Source organism: Aphelocoma coerulescens, chromosome 8, assembly GCF_041296385.1.
Source record: "Aphelocoma coerulescens isolate FSJ_1873_10779 chromosome 8, UR_Acoe_1.0, whole genome shotgun sequence".
In the NCBI taxonomy this organism is placed as follows: Eukaryota; Metazoa; Chordata; class Aves; order Passeriformes; family Corvidae; genus Aphelocoma; species Aphelocoma coerulescens.
In genome coordinates this window covers 2,523,347-2,536,996 of record NC_091022.1, presented here as the reverse complement: position 1 = coordinate 2,536,996, position 13,650 = coordinate 2,523,347, and the positions used below count along the sequence as shown (strand labels likewise).

General features: G+C 39.4%; 1 protein-coding gene across 4 annotated transcripts in view; it reads left to right on the top strand.

The window, feature by feature from the left end:
• RABGAP1L (RAB GTPase activating protein 1 like) overlaps positions 1 to 13,650 on the top strand; it is a 236,230-nt gene that overhangs the window by 52,377 nt on the left and 170,203 nt on the right. For all 4 annotated transcript variants that reach the window (XM_069022719.1, XM_069022720.1, XM_069022721.1 and 1 more), the window contains 2 exons: positions 1,757 to 1,850; positions 6,285 to 6,435. In XM_069022719.1, coding sequence (XP_068878820.1) covers positions 1,757 to 1,850; positions 6,285 to 6,435 — 245 coding nt within the window. The remainder of the gene's footprint in view (positions 1 to 1,756; positions 1,851 to 6,284; positions 6,436 to 13,650) is intronic.

Below are 13,650 nucleotides of genomic sequence, written 5' to 3'. Positions count from 1 at the left end.
TATTTAAATGGAGGTTGGGCTTGTACTTGGGGACTGTAAAACTGTGCAAACAGGTTCCAAGCTAAAGGCTTTCACCAATGAAGTGTTCATTTTGAAACACAGAGATTTCTGCTGTGCTTCTCTCAGGGCAGTGTTTTTGCTGTTAATTGTCCTTGAAATACAGTATATGCTGTCTTTGTCCTCACAGCTCACTGTCAAATTCAAGCACTGGTGGTATTTTATTAATGACTTGTATTTGACAGCTGCTAAGAACATAAATTAGAAAGCTGTAATTGAAGTGAGAATGATAAGGATGAAGAGTTAACAAGGTAATTGCACAAGTACTGAAGATCCTCTACTACCTGAACTACTCTGTTGTCGACATAAAACTGGAGTTGAAGTGTTTAACGTGCCTGAGGGAATTCGGGATATTAGGTCAGCAACAAAATGTGACAGAGCTGGGTGGAAGAGAGTGTTGGAGGGATTTGGGGGGCAGATGTAGCTTCAGTTCTTCTTTTTATGTTAGGTTTTCTCTCCTGGAGACAGTTGAGGTCATAGGAAAGAGCAGCCTTGGAGCCCTCTAACATCAAATTGTCCATGGCTTCAGCAGCCTCTGAGGATAACTGGTTGCCCAGAGAAGCTGTGGCTGTGCCATCCCTGGAAGTGTCCAAGGCCAGACTGGACAGGGCTTGGAGCAACCTGGGCTAGTGGAAGGTGTCCCTGCCCATGGCAGGGGGGTTGGAACTGGATGAGCTTTAAGGACCCTTCCAATCCCATTCTGGGATTCTGTGATGATAACAGGGCTGTTGCTGTGTCTCTTTTTGGGTTGTGTTTCCTACTGAAGACACTGAGAGCTGAAGCCTGTCAGCATCTGGTGTTGTTGAAGTTGCACTTGTTTAATTCTTATCAGTATTTTATTCAGATAAAACTGGAAAAAGTCCAAATAACTGCAAGACCATATTTGCATAAGGACTTGCCATATGGAGTTAGACTGTCCAGCTTACTGTGGGCAGCTGCACAGGCCCACAAGACACTTGGAAACTTAAGGGGCACTTGGATTGGATGGTTATTTGAGCATACTATTCCAGGCCCATATTATCCCTTCTGGGTTTGGCTGTTAGTCATATCATGGCACATATCCCTCCCTAAGTCTTTCATTCTTAGTAATTATGAAGTTTCATTTGAAGCAATCCTCTCTGTTCCATGCACTGTGACCTTTAATGTCACAGTCTTGTTTTTTTTCTGCTCATCCATGAATTTACTTCAGTAAAAAAATGATTTTGTGGCTCAGAGAAGGCTTTGTGTGCTCAGGGTACCACAGGATAGCCAAAGGGACATGGTGCAATGAAGTAGCATTATCTACTATGCTTTAACAGAGACTTCTCTTCATGTGAACTCTAGAGTGGATGTGACTTTTAGGTAACACTGTGAAATTTTGTTAAATGGAGAGTTGACAGCCTTGAAACTTTTCTCTCGTAATGCTTTTCTAGGTCCCAGTCCTTCCTCTGGTAACTCTGCTGTGAATTATTCCCTAGTCCTGTTCTTTTACCTTTTTTTTTTTTACCTTTATGATAACTTTATTAATATACTTGTTTTTTACAGTCTGCTAAGCATTCTTTATGATTCCATTAAAATTTGGTGTCTTTTTATGCTTTTAAAACTGATATATGAGAAAAAAATTGTCTCAGACCTTTATGTATGCATCTTTAGTGTCTGTGCTCTTGGGTAAACCTGTGCATGCTTTTGTCTTCTTGTTTTTTTTTTTTTATTTTTACAGAGAGTGATAATGAACTCTCCAGTGGCACTGGTGATGTGTCAAAGGATTGTCCTGAGAAGATTTTGTATTCCTGGGGAGAGTTACTGGGGAGATGGTAATGATTTATTTCTTACATTAGATTTTAGATATTAACCTTTTATTTGGTTTATGATACTATATGCTCCTGGGCAGGAGGCTTGAAATACTTCAGCTTACACAGTTTAAAAACTAAAATGCAGGACACATTGAAATGTGGTTTTTAAACTTAATTTAAAGGGGACTGGTATAGGTAACTTGGAGGTTTTTCTGACAAATCTTTGCCATAGCATGTGCAAAAGTCTGGTTTTGTTCAGCGTTTGAGAGTGTATTTGTATGTGCTCACAGAGCAGGTATGAGTCTGCACAGGCAGAGCTTTCTGGTCATTTGGGGCTGGGTGTTAAATCCTCGTGGATCTCAGTGCCAGGGTAGGACAGACACAGCAACTCCCACGTGTCCCATCTAAGCCGTTCGTGCCAGCTGGTGTACATTGAATTTGTTCAGAAGCACTTGTTTTCCCTATTTTTTAAAATGTGCTATATGTAAGCACTTGAAAAGGAATCTAGAAAGACTCTGAATCCTCACTGGAACTGTTTCTGTTGCTGAATAAAACCAAGACTATTTGTAAGCCCAGACTATGTTCTCAACAGTGTTATTTCTGTTGTTTAATTACTTGCTTCAGTAGCAGTGCATACTGTGCCAAGAGAGGAGAAAGTCTGTCTGTTTGCTGCCTCACAGAGACCTCAGCAAGTGCCAGAACCACTTACTTGGTTTTCCCTGTGTGAGGAGGAGCTCCTGCTGCCAGAGACAAAATAATCAGAGGTCCTTAATCTGGAGTTGGTGGTTCCCTTTTCCTGATTCCAAAAAGAGAGATGAACAACATTTTAAGGATTTGTTTGGGCAATTCCTCCCTTTACTTGGCTACTTCATAGCTTTGGAGAAACAGCCTCTTGCTGGTGACCTCATCTGTATAGCAATCTCACACAAAGGTTTCTGGATGAGGCATCACAAGGTTTTACTGAGCTTAACTGAACCCTCCCTCTGGAACCCTCTCCAGGGTGTGTTTAGCTATTCTGTCACCCAAGTTTCTGACCTTAATCCTTAATCCAAGATTGGAAGAAGCTACTTTTCAGTTTAACTTTTTTTTTTAAAATTCATTTGTCAGTTGATTCTTCTCTTTTTAACCTGTGTCCTTGACAAATACCTGAACTTTGTGGATGAGCATGCTGAAGTAAAAAGACACCCACAGCTCATTGTCTCCAACTATTTCTTCTGATGACTCAAGTGTACTAATCGACAAGACAAAACATTTAAGACTTCTGGAATAAACTATTTTGGAATCCTACCATAACTTACACATAAATCAGAGAATTGTTCAGTAGTTAAAACAGCTTAAAATCAGTTAAAAGTGTGGTGAGATCCAAGCCTGTTTGAAGACTAGCAAACATTTCTTCAGGGGTGTCTCAAGCAATATTACCTCTTGAGAGAAATTCAAGTCTGGAAACTACTTGAATTCTTGAATAGTGTTATGCTACATTTTACAAAGAAAACTTAGGAGTAACAGATGAAAAATGGTAAGGACCTGAAAGCTAAAAATAAATTGAAATAATACCTTTTAGTGTGTTGAAAAGTGTGCCATATGTTAGTAGAAGATCTGTGCACTTGTAAAAAAAGTAAATTAAAAAAATGAACATATCCACTTGGGGAACTGGTATGCTGATTTGTCTCTTAGATGAAAAATTTCTTACATTTTAATTGCTTTTTGTCACATCATTAAAATGTCACTGTAACCTATTGGACTCAGCAGAAACACTCTTCCAAGACTCTCCTTCAAACATTTGAACAGAAATAAGAATAAGATAATTTACCAAAAAGAATGAACAATTGAAAAGTAATGGTACATCTATTTATTTTACTATTTACTGCATCCTCAGCATTAAAGTTGCTCTTGCCAGCTAAGGTGGTTTAGCTGACTCGTCAACTATTTCTTAAAAAAAACCCAGTAGCAATGATCAATAACAGTCTTTGATCAGAAATATGTGTTTGTCAAGTTGGAGCATAGTCTGTGCATTGCTGCTCTGTGTCCTTGCTCTCTGATATTTTAAAATTGGATTGATGAGTTTTGTGCAGGAGAATTGCAGCATTTTGTAAGAAATTAAAGATGTCAGCATCCATGAATGGTGACCCCCATTGTGATAAAGGGTAAGGTTAGAATAAGACAAGATTTTTTTAATGCTCTTTTCTGTTGCTCTGAGCAAGGATTATGGGTGCTCAAGATGTTGCCCATTCAGTTCTTGGGAGGCTGACAATGGAACTTAGTAATGCTGTCCAGCATGGACTCATGTTGCTGAAGTATTACCTCTGCCATAAAATGCAAGCACAGGACAGAGCCAGTAAAGTCAGGTTGTGTAATTCTTGGTTGGGATTACATTCAGGAGGGTGCTACAGCATGGGTGTCTGGACTGGTTCCTTGGTGTTGCTGAAAATGTCCCTGTTATATTTCTGTGGGAAAGTCCCTTTTTAGCTGTTCATTTGATCAGCTTGCCCAATTCTCAGCCCTTCTGTGTATCTGACATGACACATATGACCAGATCTGTGCAATAACCAAACTAATCCACAGCTAGAGCTTCAACTTCCTGATGTATTTACTATCGATTTATTCCTCAATGTGCATGTCATAATTCTGTAACTGCTTAGAGTATCTGGTCATAGAATCACTGAATAGTTTGGGTTGGAAAGGATCTTAAAGCTCATCTCATTCCAACCCTGTGCCATAGGCAGAGATCCCTTCCACTATCCCAGGTTGCTCCAAGCCCCTTCCAGGCTGGCCTTGGACACTGCCAGGGATCCAGGGGCAGCCACAGCTTCTCTGGGCACCCTGTGCCAGGGCCTGCCCACCCTCACAGGGAAGAATTTCTCCCCAAGACCCATGTAACCCTGCCCCTCTGTCCATTTAAAACCATTCCCCCTTGTCCTGTCACTGTCTGCCCCTATAAAGGTTCTCTCCCTGCTTTTTATAAGCTCCTTTAAGGTACTGAAAAGCCATAATAATGTCTCCCTGGAGCCTTTTTTTCTCCAGGCAGAACACCCCCAGCTGTCCCAACCTGTGTCCGTAGCAGAGGCTGCAGCCCTTGGAGCATCTCTGTGGCCTCCTGTGAACGTGTGCCAGTCCTTTTAGCCAAGTGCTTAGTGCTTTCAGTGTTTCTGTGAATACTGGTTTTCTTTCTCACTCTTTCCCATTACTAGGGTAATGTGACTGGCTGCAAAATGGACTGAAAAAGAGAAAAGGAACTAGTTTTTATTTGGTTATCTGAGGGATAAAGATGAAATTACTTGTACTGCACATTCAAAAATAAAAATAATTATTGTTTTTAAAAGAATAAGGGTATTTTATAATCACACTCTTCAATTCTCAGGTCATTTGGAAAAATGGGGATATCCTCCCCAAAGCATAGGAAAAAGAAATTGGGTAGAGTACCTTTTAAATTTAAACAGCAGTGGTAAACTGTTTATGTCCTAGTGACCTGTTTCATAGAATGAGTACTCTAAACATTTACTGCCAATCCAGGGTCAAATTGCAGGTTATTTAATTAATCACAGCTTGCTGCCATTCGGCTAAACAGCCACTCTCACTACTCTCCTGGCTGGAAAACACAACAGTGGTCAAAGCACTTGGAGAGCACAGCACTTCCCACAGCAAAAAGAGCAAAAAATCAGTTTGGGCAGCCTTCTGCTGATTGCTCTGAAATTGTCCTGAGTCTACGAGAGCTTTCCTCTAGATCAGCAAATGCTGTTCCTCTGAAGGAGCTTTCCAGCACCTGTGACTGAAAGCTCTGCAGTATTGTGCCTGTGCAGTGATGTTTGCATTCCCACATGTCTCGGGTGTGTGAGTACAACCAGACAGTAAAACACCAGCTCAGACCAACTGGCAGATTTATTTGAAATCGTGGGATTGTGCAAAGGTATGTGCAAGAGTTCCTGTCTTGTGGAACTTAGAACACGCTCTTGGCATGAAGCATGGAGCTAGAATTTCAGTCTTCATAAATAGTACTCTTAAAATTGTCTTTTGTTTTCCCAAATGTATTTTTCTGTACCGCTTACGTTATTTTTAATTTATTTTTCTAAACCTAAACTAAAACATATATGTTGAACAAATATTTAAATTGAATTGTCTGCACACATGGCATATTTTTCTCTTTCAATTCAAATTGTTCTTCATTAGCCAACTTAGTTCAATTCCTGCAACCGTTTATTGTTAATTTTCATTGATGTCTCCACACCTAGAGAATTTGGATACCATTACATTTTGCCACTGGTTCTTACTGTAAATCCTTGCAGAGTTTTTGCTTTCCATCTGACAAATACTAGCTACTGTAGCCAGTGGAAGAAAAGGTTGTGTTGCCAGTTGCTGACTCTGCTTTAGTGAATAACTTCGAAGATTTTTGATGTTTTTAGTCTTTATTTTGACTTCTGTAGTTGAAGTATAACAGGCAAATGATCATCTTTGTTTCAGGCACAATAACCTTGTTGTGAGACCAAATGGATTGTCCACTCTGGTGAGGAGTGGTGTTCCAGAAGCACTGAGGGCAGAGATCTGGCAGCTGCTGGCAGGGTGCCATGACAACCAGGCAATGCTGGATAAATACAGATTACTCATCACAATGGTGAGGGATTTATTATTTGTTCTTCCCTTCTTTTGTTCACTTTCCTTTGGTTAAGATGAATTCTGCTGGGCAGCAGTTTTAGTCAGTGGCAGGGCAGCAGAAGAGTGAAACAGTTTGCCTTTTTTTAAGCAACTGAAGTTGTGATTATGTGACTTTACCTCCTGCCACGGGTGCCTGCTGCATGGCATTAGCAATAGAAATTGCTGACCTATATCCATAGTAGTGCTTGACATTTAGCTTTCTATCCTCTTGCTGTGATGATAATAAGAACATAAACTTGTTCAGGTGTTTGCTTGTGGGTTTTTTTGTAAACTCACATCTATCGCTTTGTTTTTTCAGAAGTTTGTTTCATGGATGCCTTAATCCCAAACAAACCCAAACAAAATGTCACAAAGTTGAGGGTTTCTTCTTTCTGTTGTTTATTTTTAAAAAGAATGTTAAAAACATTTTGACCTAGCAAGGAATCACTGTCCTTGCTCTGTGGGTGAGCTGAGAGGAGAATCCTTTTGGGAATCAATTCCCATTATGTGTCCTAATGTCATCAGTGCAGTCAGTGAGCGTTCTAAGGAGTCTGCAGAGCTGTTTGATCTTCTTAGATCTGTGATGGCAAGAGAGAGGACCTCTGTGTTGTGTAGCACGAGCTGTGTGCAGTGTCAGAGGTGATGTCAGCATTTGGGGTTCTGGAGCTCTGCCACCGCAGGGCTGTTACAGCTCTGAGAAGAGCAGCAGTCTCAGCTATGCTGTGAATGGCAGAAGTGGATGGAGATGGTTTCATGTGCTGCTCAGAGCACGTGCTGGCTTTGTTATCTGGGTTATGAGTTATCACACAGAAATTCTGGGGTTGTTACTCACAGTTTCCTTTTGTAATGTTCTCATATTGTTTTGCTACTTGTCCTCTGAATTTGATGGAATGAATGATGTTTGTGATGTTTAGAAGCATGCCCAGAGTGAGAGCAGTCCTGGTGGCTTCTTTTTTCTTTACCAAGAAGGAAGAATGCTTTGATAGTGTAAACTTTTCATTTTGATGTTGTAGCTGTGTTATATTTTCCTTAGAAACCATTCACAGGACATGTGTCAGCTGTATGTTGCATCAAAGCCACCTCCCTTATTTGCTCCTGCTTTCCAAAAGTGGGAAAGATGTTTGTTTCATGGGGGAGGAGGGAGTGGAAAACTTCTAAAATGCAAGGTTTATTTTGATGCTGGGGCCTTGTGCCTTAAAAATACCTTGTTACACTTGGCCTTTTCACTACAGAAATATTGCAGTGATGTGTATTTTGGAAGATGATATTTCATACAGTATTTAATATAATATATATTATATTTAATATAATAATAGGAAATATTTCAGTGTTACTGATGAAAAATTTAAATCCTCTGCTGAACTGGATCATTTATGCAAGCAGAGTTTTTTTCTAAAGTAAATAATTTTCCTCCTGAAATGACAAAACTGCTTCTGTAGTCTGACTGTCTAAACTGCTGGCGATCACATCATTTGGCAGTAAAAGACTCATGTAAGAAATGAACAGGAGGAGCCAGTGCCATACCAAAGCTAGGCCCATCTTTGGGAAGAGTTAATGTGGGATACTCCAGAAAAAAGGCTGATTTTTTTTTTAATGAATTATTATCTCGTATTTAGGTCTGTGAACAGAATTTCTCTGTTTCATTTCGTGTGTCAGTAAGGTGAATTAAGCAGAGAAAGTAGTAAAATATATATTTTAGTAGTATATACTACTAAAATCATGGTTGTGGTGTTACCTTATGTGTGTCAATAATAACCTAATAGTAATAACTTTATAATGTTAAGCTTCAGAGTTATTTGGATATTAATGACTGTTCACTTGCTCCTCCTGTATGAGGAAGCAGAACTGACTTCTTTTCTCTGCATTATTTGTATGCTACCATCCTAATATACCAAGAATATGAACTCTATTTTTTTATTTTGTAATTATTTATTCTTCCCATCAAACCCATAATTTTCATCTGGATTATTTCAGTTTATGTATATGCTTGCACAAATTCATTGTCCCCTGGTATTTTGTTCTTCCTGCTTGATGTTTCTCTTCTGGAAGCTGGACGTGTTTGTGGGTGTGCTGAGCACTTCAGCAGTGTGTTCTGTGCACAGACGTGTTCCTGAGCGTGTTTCTGGAAGCCATTCCTGCTGGGGAGAGCTGGTGATGCTCTGCACTTGCAGTCCTGGGAATGAAGTGGGCTGAGACAGCAGAAGGAGGTGGTACAAACATCTACGAACTTGAGCCATTGCCTACTGACACCCCGGAACAAGCTCCCGGAACCTCTCTCCCTCTCAGACAGCTCCCCATTGCTGCCCAGTTCCTGGAGCAGTCCTGAGGTTCTGTCCCATGCTGCTCAAGGTAGCAGATCCTTCCTCTGAGCCTGCTCTCCCAGCACTCCAGCCCTTCATCCAGCCTGACGTGCACTCCTGGGTTAAACTGGCAGTTGCAGCACCTCAGTGAGAAAGAGGGCACTGGAGACCACTAGAAAAGTCTCTGCTGTGATACTGTCACAGCTTGAAAGATGAACCTGATACCTGAAATTCTTAGTGCTGAAAACCTGATGTATGGCTGCCTCTTATGGGGATGGAGTGAAATCTGGTAACAACTCTGACTTTACTACAGTGTTACTGGTTAACTTCAGGTGAAACTGTGCTCACTAGTGAGAGTTGTGTTGTTGGCAGGCCAAAACTGTGTGCAGTGTGATACTCTGAAAGACAGCAGACTCTCAGCATTTAAATTTAGTGCAGAGACCATGATACAGACACATTTGTTGTTCTATTCCAGTCTCGTGCAGCAGTGCTGTGTTAGATTGGCCAGCTCCAAGCCCCGTCACCTAAGAAATCTGGCTGTGCATTTATACTGTATGTATCCATCTGCATGCAGAGCTGGAACCTGCTGCAGTGTTTCTCAGCTTCAGGAGTGTTTGGTTCAGTGTGTTCTGGAGGAGAGGGTAATTTGGGGCTTGTTTTAGAGTCTCAATTCAGCACTGAAAGCAAAATAAAATGTCTCATTTAGAAAAATCAATGCTGCACTCATTTTCTCCAAAAGGCCTCCATGTCCTCTGGTCCTGTGCACTGGAGATCAGCAGTCTGTTAAGAGTGAACTGTGTTCCCTTTCCCCTAGATCAGAGCGTTCAGTTCCCATCTCTAGGTGAGTTTGGGGTTCCAGGAGGGAAGGGAGGAAGAAATACTTCGGCTCTCACAAGTACTGACAAGCACTACCTTGCACTCTCTTAGGTCTTCTGCTGAGTTCCAGCTTGATGATTACCATGAGTTGCTCAGGAATTTTGACTGGAGCACAATAGTAGGCCTTGCATACAGTTTTAGAGAGTAGGAGTTGAGATCTGGCAGCTGCTTCATTTCTGACATATATGTAAATCTGTTCTGTGTGACAATCAAAAATCTGCCTTACTTTCCCTGCAGGCATGTGTGCCATGGGATCTTCATGGTGCTGCACGTGGCACCTGACAGGAAGGGGAAAGTGAAACATACATAAGAAGGGAAAAATGTGTATTTTTATTTATGTAATTATTTTAAGGAAAATAAGATCAGAGTGAGAAAAATCTGCTTATGATAATGAAGGGGTCATATTGGTATTTTAAGAGCTTTTATAAAAGCATGTCTGATCTGTTTGTTAAAAGAATATAAGTAGAAAAACATGCACGAGCTGAGGTCAGTTCATTGACAGTGTTTTCTCCTGCCCGTGTGACATTATTTCGTGTTCACTGGTTCCTCTCCAGAGACTCAAATGAATTTTTCCATGATGAGGTGTGTTCAGAGCTCTGATAAACTGGTGGGTGCCCAGGCACAGTGTACCCTGTTTAGGACTGGAGTGATGGTAATTGTCTCCTGCAGGAATGGAGCTCCCCTTGCCCCACTGTGGCCTTGTCAGAGCAGGTGTCAGTGTGTAAATGACAGAAGCCTGCTGTCACAGGATGACAGTGATGCAGCAGCTCAGCATAAAACACTTGTTGCCTCTGCATGGGGACAGATGTTTTATTTATTGCATCTTACACTGCTTATTATTAGAATTTTGCTTCTCTGTTTTAGGTGGTTTCATTCCTGCATATGTTCTCACTGCTGAATTTGTAGGGTGAGGCTTCTTTCCTGTCAGAGCTGCGTGTAGTTGTGTAAGTAAAATGAGAGCAGAAACAGAAGGCTGTCTCTCACGTTCTGTAGTTTGAAAACTTTTGGGTGGACTGTTTTAAGGTAGCATTTCTGATTGTAAAATATATAATTTATTCATAAAAGACTTCCAGTTTACACTATGAATTCCCTTAAGAAATGAACTTTATGTTCATCTAACAGCGTATATAGACTTACTATAAATGCAGCTGCTGCTGTGGTTTAAGGAAGAAAAACTTGCTTTAAATTTATTAGTATTATTTTTTAAAGTAAGATCAGAAAAAGAAGCCTATTCTCAGATAAAGTAGATGTTGGCAGTATTATATTACTCAAAACAATGAAAGTTTGCATAGGAATGAGAATGCCTGGTTTTGAACTGGGTGGTGACATTGAGTCGAAGGTCTTAAAGAAAGACTGAATGGCTGTCCTTCCAAATGACTGGTTAGAGAACCAAAAATAAGATTATTTGTTTATTGTCATAATTTCCTTTGTCAGTATGAGCACATGCCCAGAACAGTTAGAGATAATAACTAATTAAAGGGTCAGGCTTCAGAGGACTTGGCCAAAACATAGCTTTTTCTGCTGACTGTATTTTTTGGTGTTTTGTGTCTGGACCAATAACATTTCAAGTCACTCCACATAAGAGTGAAAATCCTAAGAGTTCTTCCAAGCTCTGAGAGACATTGATTTGGGGATTAAATATTGCCATATCATGAAAATAACGGATGTCAGTAATTTAATAATTTGAAAATGGCACTAATCAGGGTTATCACTACTCCAGCAGTATAATTCTCATACAATAGTGAGGAAATACAGGAAAGAATTTTCCATTGCTGCAGAAGATGGAGCAAGTGGATTGGATTTGGGGCTGGATGAAATTAATCAATTTAGTGCTAATATATGTAGTTTATGTGTTCAGTTTGCACTGGCATTATTATTTCTGATTCCTGCAAGACAAATCTTCTTGTTTTAAAGCAAAAAGAAAAATATCCCAGATGTTCAGGTTGTAGGTTTCTGGAATTGGGTCTTGTCCAAAATTTAAAAGTTAGGATAGATGAAAATAGCAAATCCCCTTGTCGAAGTTTCAACATGTGCTTAAGAACAATCTTCCATGTGTTGAATTAACTCTAATTATTAATCTGTTTCTTGGTGCATCTATCTTTGAACTGAGCTCCAAGGACTGAAGATCAACTTTCATGTAAACCTAATGCAGAAATCTATTTATTTTTTAGACTTTGAATTTACCCAAACTGTTCAAACAAGAAAAGGTATTTGCAGCTTTGTTTCATACTTCATATTTACTTGGCTTTTTAATTTTTATTGCCAGTTTGCTTGCATAGTTAGTAAAAGGAAGACTGAGGAGATAACAAGTGAGTCACTGTTTTATTACAAAGAAGATTAAATCCAGTTGACTTTGAAACTGGTGCCTTGATGCCATGTTTGTGTGGTTTGTTCATTTAGTTTTTAAATTTATTTTATTTGTGTGAAGCAAATACAATTTGTGTGAAACAGTTTAGCAGGGAATTGAGAGAATTCCTTACACAGGAAGGCTATTTTAGTGTGAGTAGAGAAAATGAATCAAGCTTGTTATTTGCAGCAACACCAAAGGATGTTAAGTTAGCACTAAGAAGGGGAAGAAGGAATATTTTTTTGTCCCAGTGGCATCGTGCAGGGTTCTGCTGCTCAGTGTTCTGAGACTAATTAATCAGTAAGGGTGTCTAATTAAAAAGATGACTGTTCACCAGCTGCCGCAGCAGGCTGGTTAATGGACTGAAACATTAGGGTATTTTTGTAGGAAATATTTGTGTTCAGAATGCTGCATGTGTTTGTCCTGATTGAAAATGGAGGAGTTTAGGCCTCTATAGCAAGGAATAGATTTTTTTTTGCATCTTTATTTCGTCTCTTTACTAATTAGGCATTGTCTCCCTTGACTTTTAAAGGAAATAGATTTCAAGGATGGCATAGCAGCATGCTAAGCAATTACAAAAGATCCTCTTACATAAGGATCAATGATCATTATAATAAAAATGTGATTTTTGTTTTCAGTTGACTAAAAAGAGAAAGAGCTAATACCTATTGTTTTGCTTTTTGAATGAGGTACTTGAGTATTAGGCAGAATAATTCTGGAGGAACTGGTCACTTTTTCAGAGTTTCCTGTTTCTTTTAAATTCAGTATGTATAGGCAGTTTCTTAGGTTTTACTGTTCCCCACCTTTTCTTAAAGGGTACAGATAGGATGACTGTTACTTAACTCTTCTCTTAAACTGAGATCATTCATTTTGTGGCAAGTACGTTCTTGATATTTTTATAATGTGATGTAGTTTGTAGAGACAAATCAGCTCATGCTGGTTAGAGTGATGGGAAGCCTCATTTTTGGTGTAAGCTGATGTGTTGGTGCTGACAGTTACAGTCACCTACTTTGAATTATTTTAGTGGTGCTGCAATACTGTGGGACAATAAAGTATGGATGAACTGAAAATACTTCCCAGAAATCAGTGAAAAATTATTGTCTCTGAAGAGTAGAAGTTGATACAATTTTAATTCTTTAAACAGCTTCATTTAAATTCAGACTTCAGATAAAAGGTTTAGTTTATGATAAATGTACCAGGGTACCTAGTTCCATAGCAAATGTTAATATTACTCGTACAAACTCAGGAATAAAATGTCCCTAAGGTGAATTTAATTTGCCAAGTTTTGATTCATTTAGCACTCATCTGGAGAAAGTCTTTCAATTTTGTGTGCACAAAAGGGAAAATCTTCTGCTCATTCTTGATCTTCAGAGGAATTCATCAGTTTAATGACAGGTCCCTTCAGGAGATAATGGAGGAGCATCAGTTAGTAGTTTTTATTTTTATGTTATCTAAATTTTAATGTTTATGTATGATACTTGAGGTGGAAAATACCACCAGTAGTATTTTATATTCAGGACCTGCATAAAATTATAAAATGTTAATGCTGTGTTAAGAATTTTTCTGCAGTTTATTTTCCAAACAAAACCACATATGAGAACGCTAAAATGACACTCACAATACAATTCCTGGCTCTTGAGGTGATGTATGACCTCTCTGCCCTAAAAGTCAC